This window comes from Sus scrofa, chromosome 15, assembly GCF_000003025.6.
Source record: "Sus scrofa isolate TJ Tabasco breed Duroc chromosome 15, Sscrofa11.1, whole genome shotgun sequence".
Lineage (NCBI taxonomy): Eukaryota > Metazoa > Chordata > Mammalia > Artiodactyla > Suidae > Sus > Sus scrofa.
Genome location: NC_010457.5, coordinates 33539797 through 33552371, shown reverse-complemented (window position 1 = coordinate 33552371; position 12575 = coordinate 33539797). Strand labels below are relative to the sequence as shown.

Genomic DNA, 12575 nt, shown 5'->3' with positions numbered 1-12575 from the left:
AAGCCTCTGTCTGTGGTGTTTTGTTATCACATCCCGAATGAAGACATGGGGATTATTCAGAGCAGGGACTACCCTGGCTCATGTGCAGGAGAAGCTGAAAGGTGTCTGAAAATTGCTCAGACCAGACAGGTGGCACGTTCACACACAGGAATGTAAATAACAAACCAGGCCCCTCAGCTGCCCCCCCGCACACAGGGGCTGCAGCACACTTGGCTGGCATGGAGCCCACCCCCTCACTGGCCCCATAACCTCATCGTGACTTAGTACATTGCCCTCAAGAGCAAATCACACCTGGAGTGGTCTCAGGTTTATTGCCAGGAGCAGGGGTTTCCCGGTCAGTGATCCCTCTAGAACCCTAGCCCATCTTTATTTATTTATTTATTTATTTATTTATTTATTTATTTTGTTGTTGTTGTTGTTGTTGCTATTTCTTGGGCCGCTCCCGCGGCATATGGAGGTTCCCAGGCTAGGGGTTGAATCGGAGCTGTAGCCACCGGCCTACGCCTGAGCCACAGCAACTCAGGATCCGAGCCGCGTCTGCGACCTACACCACAGCTCACGGCAACGCCGGATCGTTAACCCACTGAGCAAGGGCAGGGACCGAACCCGCGACCTCATGGTTCCTAGTCGGATTCGTTAACCACTGCGCCACAACGGAACTCCCCTAGCCCATCTTTAAACTGTGTCAGTGCATTTCCCGGACCAGCAGAGGGGTGTCATTTCATAGACTGGGGCCTTGGGCTTACAAGCCACAGGCGGCTCACAGCTCATTAACTTTAAAGAGTATAAAGCATCTCCTTGCATCTTAATTCCAGAAGGAAGCTGCAGAGGATGGTCTCTACTGGTTCCACAGAAGTAAACCTGTGGAGGTCTGGTCATGACCAACAGCCTCCTGACCACTGTCCAGCTCCCTGTGGAGGCCGGCTGTCAGGCGCCACTTTGAACCTACCTTTCCGTTCTGATCAGTCAAGACTGAAACCAGGTCTCCCCAGAATTTCAGGTACTTTCTAGTCACAGGAAAACCTCAAATCAATGCAAACACTCTCTGGGAACCAGCAGAACTCTCCTCAAATCTATTCCGGAACTCTCCTCAAATCTATCTCCAGAAAGGGCAAACTAGAACCTTAGAACATCTATGAGATCTTAACCTAGAACCACGAAAGTAAATGAAATCTCCACTACGAAGGTAAACGAAATCTCCTTTGCCATCACAGACTCCCCCTCCGTCCACGTCCCCTCCTCTGCCTTCTGGACCATGAAAATCAGACATGATCCCGTCACGGGTCTCAGGCCTCCAAGCCAGCAGTGCACACCGGGCGGCCAAGGGCAAGGTCACGGCAGCTCCTCTGGCCTTGGCACGTTCTGCTGTCCCCTGCCCTGCGCTTGGGCACAGGGGCCCTCCCTCTTCACCAGTTCAGAGCCTTCTCATCTTTCAACAACCTATTTTTTCTTTCCATAAGGCTCTCCATCATCACGGCAAACATGCTTTCTTGGCTAACCTGGACAGTATGCGGGCCAGTACCATGGCTTTGACAAACTGTCACACCCTGTTCTGGGACAGTTCTTATACTTCAAAAAGACACTGCTTTGCCATTTTGTGTATTTTCCACAACTAGATTATAAATATCCTGTAGTATATGATTCTTTGTAATATTTTGCATGGTGTTAGATCCTGACTAAATATGGGCAGAACACTCTGTGACTGAATCCACAGAAACGAGCTCCCTTTAGAAGCTTCCTTCTGGAGTCTGCATGCACGTGGCTGGGCAGGGTTCGAGTCCCAACCCTGCCACTTCCTGGGGTTGGGGGTGGGGGCTGAGGAAGTTCTTGTCCAGCTGCTCACCTATGAGGTTAACTCACATCCCTCTCACAGTCCTTACGAAAACCATGTAGGTTACCAGGCCCAGAACAGGGTCAGGACGTAATAACTAATAAATTTGAGCTGTTGTTTCGGCCAACGGAAAACATAAAGAAACAGACACCCCACTCAGGCTTCCCCACCACAGAGAGATGCTGTCTATGGGGCCATAACCACCCCTGATGCCTCAGTGCCCCCTACCCTGGTCTTCCTGTTAACCACAGTCCCAAGGTCAAGCAGGTCCCCAATCTCACACACTTTGCAACCCGAAGCTCTCACGGACATGGAAACAACACCAGTCACACGGAGTTTCAAAACACACTTTTACCCCCGTGTGCCCCAGATCCAAGCCAGAGCAAGGCAGGCATCACCTGTGTCTGTGGCCATGGCCATGGCACTCACCGTCCCGGTACCACTCAGCCCGTGGCTGCACCCGCTTAAGGTCTGGCGTCACCAGCAGCGTGCATTTGAGAGTCAAGGTCTCGCCTTCCCTTCGGAAGGTGACCCCGAATTTCTCCAGAAACTGGACGTCGAAGTGCGTGTACGGAATCACGGACGACAAGGGCACTGCACAGAGCAAAGGAATGCGGTCTCAGCAGGAGGGGCTGGTGGACGTGGCCAGCCAGCCCTGCAAAGCCTGTTTCCTCACCGCCTCCTGTGCTCAGGTCCTCAAATGAGCTGTGCTGTGGGTGGGATGTCTGATCCCCCGGCTCTTGTGCTGAAGCCCTGACCCTGGTGTGATGATGTTAGGAGGGGGGCCTGTGGGTGACTAGGTTGGATGAGGTCCTGAGGGTGGGGCCCCAAGTTAGGATTAGTGTCCTTGGAGAAGAGGAAGGGACCAGAGCCCTCTCTGCTCCTTGGTGAGGACACACGAGACGGTGGCATCTGCAAGCTGGGACTCAGGCTCATCACTTGTGGGCACCTTGGACCTTGGGCCTCCAGCCGCCAGAGCTGAGGTCAGTAACTGACTGATGTTCAAGCCCTGAATATGGTGTTTGTTACAGGGCCCAAGCTGACTCAGCCACTTCTGAAGAACCAGAAAGCCAGCCGTGGAGTCCTATCTGGTCCTTTGTGCCCAAGGAGGATGGAGGAGCAGGGTGTGCAGGGAGGCCACCTGCATAGGGACCATGTGCAGAGAGTAAAGGGTTTAAATCCGGCATCAGCCCCAAGACCCCTGACTCCCACCAAGTCCCATCACTCTGAGCTCCCAAATCCATGGCAATAGACTATCGGCACACAGACCATGGCCAGGAGAAAGGGTCTTTTGAAATATGGTTTTTAAAAAAAGATTTGATGCTTAGAAAGTATCTTTTTAGTTATGCGCTATGTCAGTACACATTCTTCTGCACGAAAAGACAAATAATCGACTTACATCTGATCGGGAGTCCCACGGAATGGAAGGGCTCCTCGTCGCCATGGAACCCTGTGAGACAGGTGAGTGGTCACGGTCACGGTCACGGTGAAGAAAGAGGGTGGGGAGACACCCCTCCTCCCATGAGAGCAAACTCACTTCTCACCACCACCGCCGCGTTGGTGGACACCTGTCCGTGCACATTGGTTGCCACCGCCGAGTAGGTTGCAGTGTCGTCAAAGTCCGCCCTTGGAAGGAAAGAGCAAGACCATGTCTGAACTAGCCCAACTGTCCTGGTCTCTGAATGCCGGTGACCTGGATGGGAGCACGGCCTTCCTCGAAAGCAGCTCGTGTGACCTGGATCCCTTGTTCAGGAGTGATTTGTTTAAGAACAATGCCAGCTCTGTCCTCGGAACGAGGTCTTAATTATAGACACGGGTGAGCTCTGATCCTGGACAAGGCTTGGCTTTGGCTTTGAGGGGCAAAGAATGTACTGGCGCTTCTGAAAATCCTCATTTCACCTCAAGGAGAAGCCTGTATTCCCTCTGGTTCTGTTTCTCTACCTCGCAGAAGCCATGGTTTTATCTTGTCCTTAGGTGGTTCCAATCCATCTACAGGAGAATGAACCCCAACCCTCCCCCACTGGGGGTTCCCTGCACAGACCCTCAGACAGGAAGCACCTGTTAGACGGACCCAGCTGAGACTCTACCTGGAGAGTCTTGGGGAGGCATGTTCTCACCCAGAAAGGACAATGACCCAGGAACCCAGACCCCGTTTCTCAAGGTGGGGCTCCTCCCCCTCCCCACATCCATCTCACAGAAGTTGAAGCTAATTTTCTCTGCAATGAACTGTCTGCCCCCCAGCTTACCCCAGAGTGTCACTGAGACAAGAGGATGTGAGAGGGGTGGAGCGCCAGCTCTGCTGGTAACCACACACTGGCAGCTTTGTACAAACGTCTCAGGGCTCATCAGGGTAGTGCTGCCACCCTATTAACATGGGGAGAAACTTCTTTAAGAAGAAGACTGCAGCTTTCTGCACCTGCTGTGCCTGCTGCTGCCTCTCCAAGGGTGAGCATCACGGGCATAATAACAAAAAACAGGCAGAGTTTACCCCAACCTCACTTCTAAATGCTTTAAGCAGGCAGTGTCCCCAGAGACAAACCTGTTACTCAGAGGCCCTGAATAATTTTATTGTCTTTTCTATTCTACTTGGAGCTGAAAATTGCTTCTTTGACCAAAAAATACACAGCATTTCCAGTAAAAGAGAGAAACATTCAGACACCTAGGCTACCCGTGCCACAAGCTCCCAATGCAGTTCCGGCGCGTCCTGCAATGCAGTTCTGCTTGGCTTCCTCCAACTGCCACAGCTCGGGCAGGGGGATGTGGGGGTCACACAGACAGAGTCTGCCCCCATTGATGTCCAGACTGACTGCATCAGCTCAGGATCACCAACCACAAAGCCCGTCAACATGAAGCAGCAGTTCTAGCCTAAATCATCAGCATTACTGCAGGGGCAGCCATATCCCCAGGGCAGAGTGACAGTGACTGTGAAACACTAAAAACCCCTTAACCTAGATGCGCTCTCCATTGCTCTGCATTCAGTCTGTGCTAATCCACCCAGATAAGTATCCCACAGATGCCCCACTGAGCACAGGCCCTGGGAGCTGCCTCTGGGACACAGCTGGGTCTAGGGTCTAGGGTGGAAGGAAGAATTACTTCTCTTCCATAACCTTAGGCACTGCATAATTTTTTTTTTTTTTTTTTTTTTTTGGCCACACCTGCAGCCATGGAAGGTCCCGGTTCAAGGACCTACACCATAGCTGCAGCAGCACCAGGTCCTTAACTCACTATACTAGGCTGGGGACTGAACCCATGCCTCAGCAGCAACCCAAGCCACTGCAGGGACTACCCTAGTCCTTGACCCACTGCACTACAGAGGGAACTCATGCTTGAATTATTTTTTAATCTCTCACTTGGGTGATTTCTTCTAAACAATGAAACCACTGTATTTTCCCAAATGCATTCTCCAAACAGGAAGCATTCTGAGATTAGCCCTACACCTTTCCCTACAGAGACCCAGCCCCCACTAGCAGTAACAGCAGACTAGAGAAAAGGGGCTGGGCTGGGGCCCCCATGGGTGTAGGCTGGGGAATCCAGAGACCCCAGCAAAGCAGGAGAAGCAAAGGCTCCCATACAAACTGCCTTGTCCAAGTTCCCAGCCATGGAGGCTGGGATGGATCCACACGTGACAGGGACTCAGAAGTCAGAGCCACAAGGTAGAAGCAAACACCCCACCCTGCATGGAGAAATGGGGCCAGCCCAGTGTAGGTAGTGACCCGCCCCTGCTGGACCAGGACAAAGACTGTCCCCAGCCCAACTGATCAGCATCCCTACCAGCTCCTGAGTGAGCAGCCATCAGTGCTTGAACCATGCAAGTCCTGGAGAAGACTGTGTACAGACATTACTTAGAATGTGGCCAGCATCACCAGAAACCTTTCCTTAACTCGAAGGCCTCCCTCAAAAGCCCTCCTGGATATTGTGTAGCATCAGTGGTCTCCAAACTGTGTCCCACGGTTTTCAAACCAAATCTCCCAAATGAGCTACCCACTTCTCCTTCAATATGGATTTTTAGCAGTTTTTAAAAGTGTAGTAGAAACACACCCTGGAGGCATCACGGAGTGGTCACAGGCTGGAGCCTGGACTCAGAGTTGTGCTGCACTTTGTGTAGTAGTCCCTCAGGCTGGACTACTCACACCGTCTCTGCTTAACTGAATTCTATTCTGAGAATTCAAGGTTAAACTTAATGTTCCCTCTCGCAACTACTTATCTCTGTGAATCAGGATTTTCTTCAATATTGTGCAATCAGAATAAACTCTGGAGGAAAAACGGTTGCTGAGACTATTATAAGCCTGCAGCCATTGCCACTGGGTCTTATTTCAGGTCTGTGCCCTCATTAGACCAGCCTGATAAGCCTCATCTATTGACTTTATAAGAAATAAATACTACGTATTTTAAACTTCTCCAAGGCATTTATTGAACACCTATACTTTACTTGGGGGACACTTACGATTAACTAAAACAATGCACTTGAAAACACTTTGCAAGTTTCTAGTACCATATTACCTGTGTATATTATTAATTAAACTGTATTGGGAGTTCCTGCTGTATTAGGAGTTCCCGCTGGCACAACAGGACCAGCAGCATCTTGGGAGAGCTGGGATGCAGGTTCAATCCCCACTCTGGCATAATTGGGCAAAGGATCCAGCCTTGCCGCAGCTGCGGCTTAGACCATGACTGTGGCTCGGATCTGATCCCTGGCCCAGGAGCTCCATGCCACAGGGCTGCCAAAAAAATAACATGAATAAATAAAAAATCAACTGTATTAGCTGGACTCCTGGACCAAGTTCAAAGGAGGTTTCCTTTCCCTCCTTTATGAAGCCCCTCCTCTCTGCTTACATCCCAACAGAGCAGCACATATTTCTATGCGTTTTTAGGACTACAATGAATTGCCTTCCATTGAGCTTTAGTGAAAGAGGCTTGCAGGGAACAGAGGGGGCAAGCAGAGCCCCAGGCGCCAGGCCCACCTGGAGAACAGCTTCTCCTATGGGGTCTGAGCTGTTCATCAGTTGACTCACGGAATTAGGACCCCGAGGGAAGAGCTACCTAGCACATTAGCACTGCCGGCTGGTTGCTGCTTGAGCAACCTGTTAGCACCTGGTACTTGGAGGAAGGGCAGGGGCAGGGAGAGGGCACCTCGCTGGCAGGACCTCAGTACACAAACACACACATACCTGCCCACGTGCTCTTCTCCAGAGGAGATGATCCACAGGAGTCATCCGATTTGCAAAGAAGCCCATGCCCCTGAAAATATTCAGACCCCCGATTTACTGCACCAGACCCCAGTGGGCCGAGGGAGTGTGCAGGGACAGTTAGAACTTCTGGCTGCCTGTATCCACTTCCTTTTCACTTCTCTTTTGTGAATATTTTACATCATATCAAATACATAGATATAAATAAACACACGTGCATGCTTTGGGGGGGACCTGTGTGCTTTGGGGGGCAGGGATCACAGACATCAGTCGGCCGCTGGTGCAGGGGTTGAGCTGCAGGAAGCCTGGCACCTGGGGGCTCTGGGCAGAAGGGACAGCTGGGGCTGGGTAGGCAAGACTTGGCAGACTCGGAGGAGAGAGTGCCCAACTTAAGAATTTGTCCACAGGTCACTTGAGACCCACAGGCCTGACCACAGCCCAGGGAGCTCCAACCTTTCTCTCCCTCCCAAAGCCACAAAAGGAGAAGCACTTCACTAGCCCACAGGGCCTAATTTGAGCCTTTACTTCATGCTCTCAGAAACTGCAAGCAAGTGATTAAGGGGCAAAAGGGTTTATTTTCTTTTTGTTTTTTGTTTTTTGTTTTTGGTTTTTGGTTTTTTTGTTTGTTTGTTTGTTTTATTTTTTTTAGGGTTTATTTTCTATTTGGACAGGATCCCTGGATAGGTCTCGTTTCCTTTGCTCTCAATTGTTACAAACTTCTATGAGGCACTTTATATCCCAAATCCTGGATGGAAGTGACCCCAAAACCACTCGGAGGAGAAACTAATGCTGCTCCATCTATTTTAAAGAAGGGAGACATACCCTGTGTCCTTAAAGAGGGGAGATGCGTTAAGTGGCCCAGGTATCTCTCCTGGGTAGTCAGGCCACGTGTCCTCAAACTCTCAGCGGTGTTGACATGGGATTTAAAATTTAACTCAAAGTAGAATTTGAATATCAAAGTCTAAAAATAAAGTGCAAAAAGAGGTTTAGCCCTGGAGTCACCCTGCAAGGCGTGGGGCCTAGAGAGCAGGGACATTGGAATAAAACATGAGATAAGAGGTTCTAAACACCTTTATAAAAACACGACAGCAGCATAAAATTCTTTGAAGAAACAGCACTCACGCTCTGGTTCCCAAGAGACAATCTTATGAGCATATAAAATAGTGTCAATTTCAGCTTATATTCGAACAGCCCCAAAGGGAACCAAGCTTCCTTTTCGGCAGTTCAAGAATTTGGCAACAGCGGCCAAAGAATATTCATAGAAATAAATGTCACTCTTGTAACAGAAGGAGGAGCCCCTGAACCCAGGCAGAGCAGGGGCCAGCACATTCCTCACCACTCAAGTGGCCGCAGATCAGATGATGGAAAGTCAGCAGTTTGGAATGAACAGCTGAGGTCAGCTGTAACCTGTGGGCTTCCCCACGGCTCTTTTCCTGAAGAATATTCACATTTCATCTGCTAAGAATGTCCCAATGTGGGTAAGAAGACTGAGAGAAAAGTTAGCCTTGAGAGTTTGCTTTTCCCAATTCCTTGAAGATGTGCAGGTGGACTCAACCCCAGGTCCCTCTAAGGATACCTGGATATCCCAGGGCCTCACTGATTCTGTCCCCTGACAGAATGGTGCAAAGCCGTCCCTGTTCCCAGCACAAATGTGAAAGTGGCCAACACTCCTGTGAACAGGACTTTCTCATACGTGAGAAAGGGAATTCATGTTTCCTATGAACACAATGACTCAAATAGAGCCGGAAAACAAACCAGTTGCTATGAGGGTAGTTTGACAAGCAGTCATGGGGCCCCCAGATTAGAAAAACATCATTCCCCCCCCCCATAAAAACGCACTTCAAAATGAAGGCAAATGGCCTCTTTCTAGATAGTCTGGCTTGCTGCCTGTGGAAATGTCTGAAAATTTGGGGATTCAAAGGTAGTGGCTGCCTAGACCCCCCATTCCTCAAGCTCCCCATCCCAGATGATGCAGGAGTCCCAAGAACACCACAAGGAAGTGCCCAGTGTGACACCTGGAGTCTGGGCACCGGTGCAGTGAACACTCACACTTGGACACTGCCCTCCTTTCTTAAGCCATTTGTTCCCTTTGTTCCCAGAACCACTGAATTCACTGAATTCCCTCTGGCCTGACACCAAGGTAACAAAGGGACGCTTCTCCTATTAACTGCATGAACCCAGGCATGTGGGGGTGGGATGCGGGTGTGGTGTGAGGACCTGCTTCCTCCGCTGTGTGTGAAGGGCGGATGCTGGGGGTGCACCAGACCCATCCCTTACCTGTTGATCTCCAGGGTGTGCACGCCATACTTGCTCTCAATCCTGTACTTGCCCGGCTCCCCCGCCTGGCAGATCAAGCTGCCGTCTTTATACCTGAAGAAGGTAACACTCGTCTGAGCACAAAGGCAGGCTCAGGTTTGCATGGGCCCCATCTTCCTTACCACCCCCGAGCACGTCGTCTCTGCCCTGCCCTTCACCTCTCAGATCACAGAGGTTCAGAGCCACCCTCAGCTATCTAAGCAGAGAGCAGCTCTTGCAGGACTCGCACTGTCTGGGCCATCTTCCACCTGTGACAGAGTATGGGCCATAGATCCCCTTGAACTTGTTGGGAGGCAGGATATCACATCCCCAGGAAAAATGTAACCAGTGTTGGTTAGGCCCCAGAACAGGCCCTGGGGGCCACATGTCAGAAAGACACCTCCCCAACCCCCGAGGAAGCTGGCCTTGGCGAACCTCAGGACAGCAGGCCTGTGGCTCCCCTAGACCAAGGGTGGGCGGCTCTCAGCCTCCTCACCCACCATGTGAGCAGCCTGAGCATCCAGGCACTGTTTCTCTGCTCTGCACTGGGAGCTCCGGCCAGCACCCAAGTCATATGTTGTGGTTTTGTGACCAAGAAGAGGCTCTTGGTCTCCAGTCTCACTCCAGCAGGTGGGGACACAAGGAAATATGCAGGTTAGTTGCAGCCACACAGAAAGTGTTGGTGGGGCTTAGAGATTCAATTCTTGGACCTCATGAGGCTTGAGGAACCCTCACCTGTGGTTCCTGAGCCCAGGAGCTCAGGCTCTCCTCCTACCTGGGTAAAAGCAGAGCCGCAAGTATAAACTCAGGTCATTTCAGGGAGCCTGTTTTTAAATAAAAGTCCTCTGGAACATCAGTTGGGTCAACATCATTACAATGAAAACACCCACCTAGGGTTTCTAGCGCCCCCTCTATGCGGTTCACACCCATTTCCTGTGGGCACCAAGTATATTGGTCTGGGGAGTGGGTGCCATGCACACGCATGCCCTGCTAGTGGGTCTCCTACAGCCGTCAGGTGAGCCCATCGCCCACCACAGACCCTTCCAAGGGAGTGTGAAGGGCCCCCACTCACCACTGCACCACAGGGGTGGGGAAGCCCTGTACGGTGAAGCACAGCTTGACCGACATCCGTTCCCAGACGGTGTGTGACCTCAGCCGCACCAGGATCTCAGGCGCCCTGCTTATCCGATCCTCAAATGAGTGCCTCTCCCAGGCCAGCCTGTCGCCCACCTGCGGCGGAAAGTGAGGCAGTCAGGGCTCGGAAGGCACAGCGCCTGCCATCAGACCCCTAGCCTGGCAGTGACACAGCCGCACCCCAGTTCCACCCACCCCTACCGCGTGCCGCAGGGCATGTGTGTCCACGTGCTGCAGCGCGAATCTATCCAGCTTGTCCCGGGCGTGGGTGCGGGCCAGGTGAACGTCCTCTTCCAGCTGGGCCAGCTCGCTGAGGTAGCGCTCCCGCTTGGCCTCCCCATAGGCAGCCAGCAGCGAATGGTACCTGCAGGAACCAAGAGGCGCATCATGCTCGCCACACCTGCAGGGGGCAGGTGGCCACCGAAGGTCTGGCACCAGACATGCTCCCCAGGATGTCCCAGGTGGACGTGGGAAAAAAGTGGGCGAGATGCTACTGCTGCTCATTTTTGTTTCTTTCAAGAGGGCACCTTAGTGCAAGTCCCAGGTAAGGAGTTGTAAGGAAGGGCAGGTGCAGGATTTATAAAGGAGACAAATCTGGGAGCTGCCCGCCCCAGGGTCCTCTCACAGAGGCCAGTGGGCTCCACTTCATCTCGCCACCAGCAGTCCCTACGCCCGTACTCCCTGCTGGACATATCTGGTATTGGAAGTGACCCCGCATGGGGTGGGACATGACAAAAGGCAGGTAGTGGGCCAGGCCGATAGTGGGTCTGAGACACCCTGCAAACAGGACTTGCTTTCCCTGTTGTCCACCTGGCAACTCACAGACAGCAGGTGCTCAATAAAGACCAAGCAGCCATGGGCAAATCACTGAACTTGCCAGGACTCAGTCTCCCATTTGCAAAGCCAGGACCTGGGCTGCCTCAGGGCTCTGAAAGGCCTGAGGCCTGGGTCCTGCGGGTGAGGAGCTGTTTCCAGTCGGGTCTGACATACGAGGATTTAAGGAAAGGCTGGGCCGGAGTTCAAGCTCACCTCTGCCTGGCAGCACACAAAGGACACTTGTTTTCCTGGGGTGGGGTGGGAGAGGACTGCCATTTCTTTAGGACAGAAGTAACACCTCCTGAACTAACAGATTCAGATCAGAAATGTGCATATTTTAGAAAAATTAAAAGGATTCAATCACCAACACAGCTCTGGATCTTCAGGGTCAGAGAAAGGAGGGCACAATCCTTCTGGCCTAAGGACGAGAGCCCCACTGATCACACCTGACACTGCCGGCCCAGCCGTGCAGCCACTCCCCAAGCCTGAGCCAGCTGCCCTGTCCTTGTCCCCCGCCACACCTCCTCCTGACCGCATTCCCGAGAGGCACTGCCTGGGGAGGGAAAGCGAAGAACCAGCATCTCCTGCGGCAGTTGGCAGGGGCGGGGCCAGTGCTCTCGTCCACAATGGTGGGTGTCAGCCCTGAGAGACGATCTGCTTCACGGGGTCCATGGTGTCAGGAGAGCGGAAAAGCCCAGCTCAGGGTGAGGAGCTGTGCGGGCCCCTTCCCGCACGCCCACCCCAGCACTGACCATCACACCTCTCTTCCCCAGACGGAGCGCAAGCTGAGGCCCGGGGCTCATGTCTGGGGACTTGGAGATCAGATACAGAGTTGCAGAAAATTCTGCAGCTTCTTCAGGCAGAACCATGGATTGAAGAACTAAAAACTAAACAGGCAAGTGCTGATGAAGCTTCTTTTCACTCCTGACCAACCAGCCCTTGTTCATACCTGTCTGTGCCACTAGGACACACAGGCTTCTGCCACCATCTCAGGCCATCTCTTCACACCTCAGGCCTTTCCCACCCTCTGTTCACGGTGATTTCCCCCCCCCCCGGAGGAGAACAGGCTTCGGTGTTCCTTAGGCACCGGTGCACGGGCGATGACAACGTCACCACCCCACCTCCTGACCCCCACTCCCTGCACTCTGGATGCCAGGCACACAGAAGCGGCTCTGTGGGTCTGTGTGGAGGAACAGCAAGCACCTTGCTAAGAGGACCTGCAGGACACAAGGCTTCTCTTCTGCAGAGAGCCTCACAATGACAGTGGCAGCAAAAACAAATCTTTGTTCCTGCCACAAACAATCATGATAGCT

General features: G+C 52.3%; 1 protein-coding gene across 1 annotated transcript in view; it reads right to left on the bottom strand.

Annotated features, from left to right (window-relative positions):
* MYOM2 (myomesin 2) overlaps positions 1–12575 on the bottom strand; it is a 77370-nt gene that overhangs the window by 54557 nt on the left and 10238 nt on the right. Inside the window, 6 exon segments of the mRNA XM_021075902.1 lie at positions 2261–2425; positions 3231–3281; positions 3369–3457; positions 9295–9387; positions 10385–10542; positions 10648–10810. Of these exon segments, the coding sequence (XP_020931561.1) occupies positions 2261–2425; positions 3231–3281; positions 3369–3457; positions 9295–9387; positions 10385–10542; positions 10648–10810 (719 nt within the window).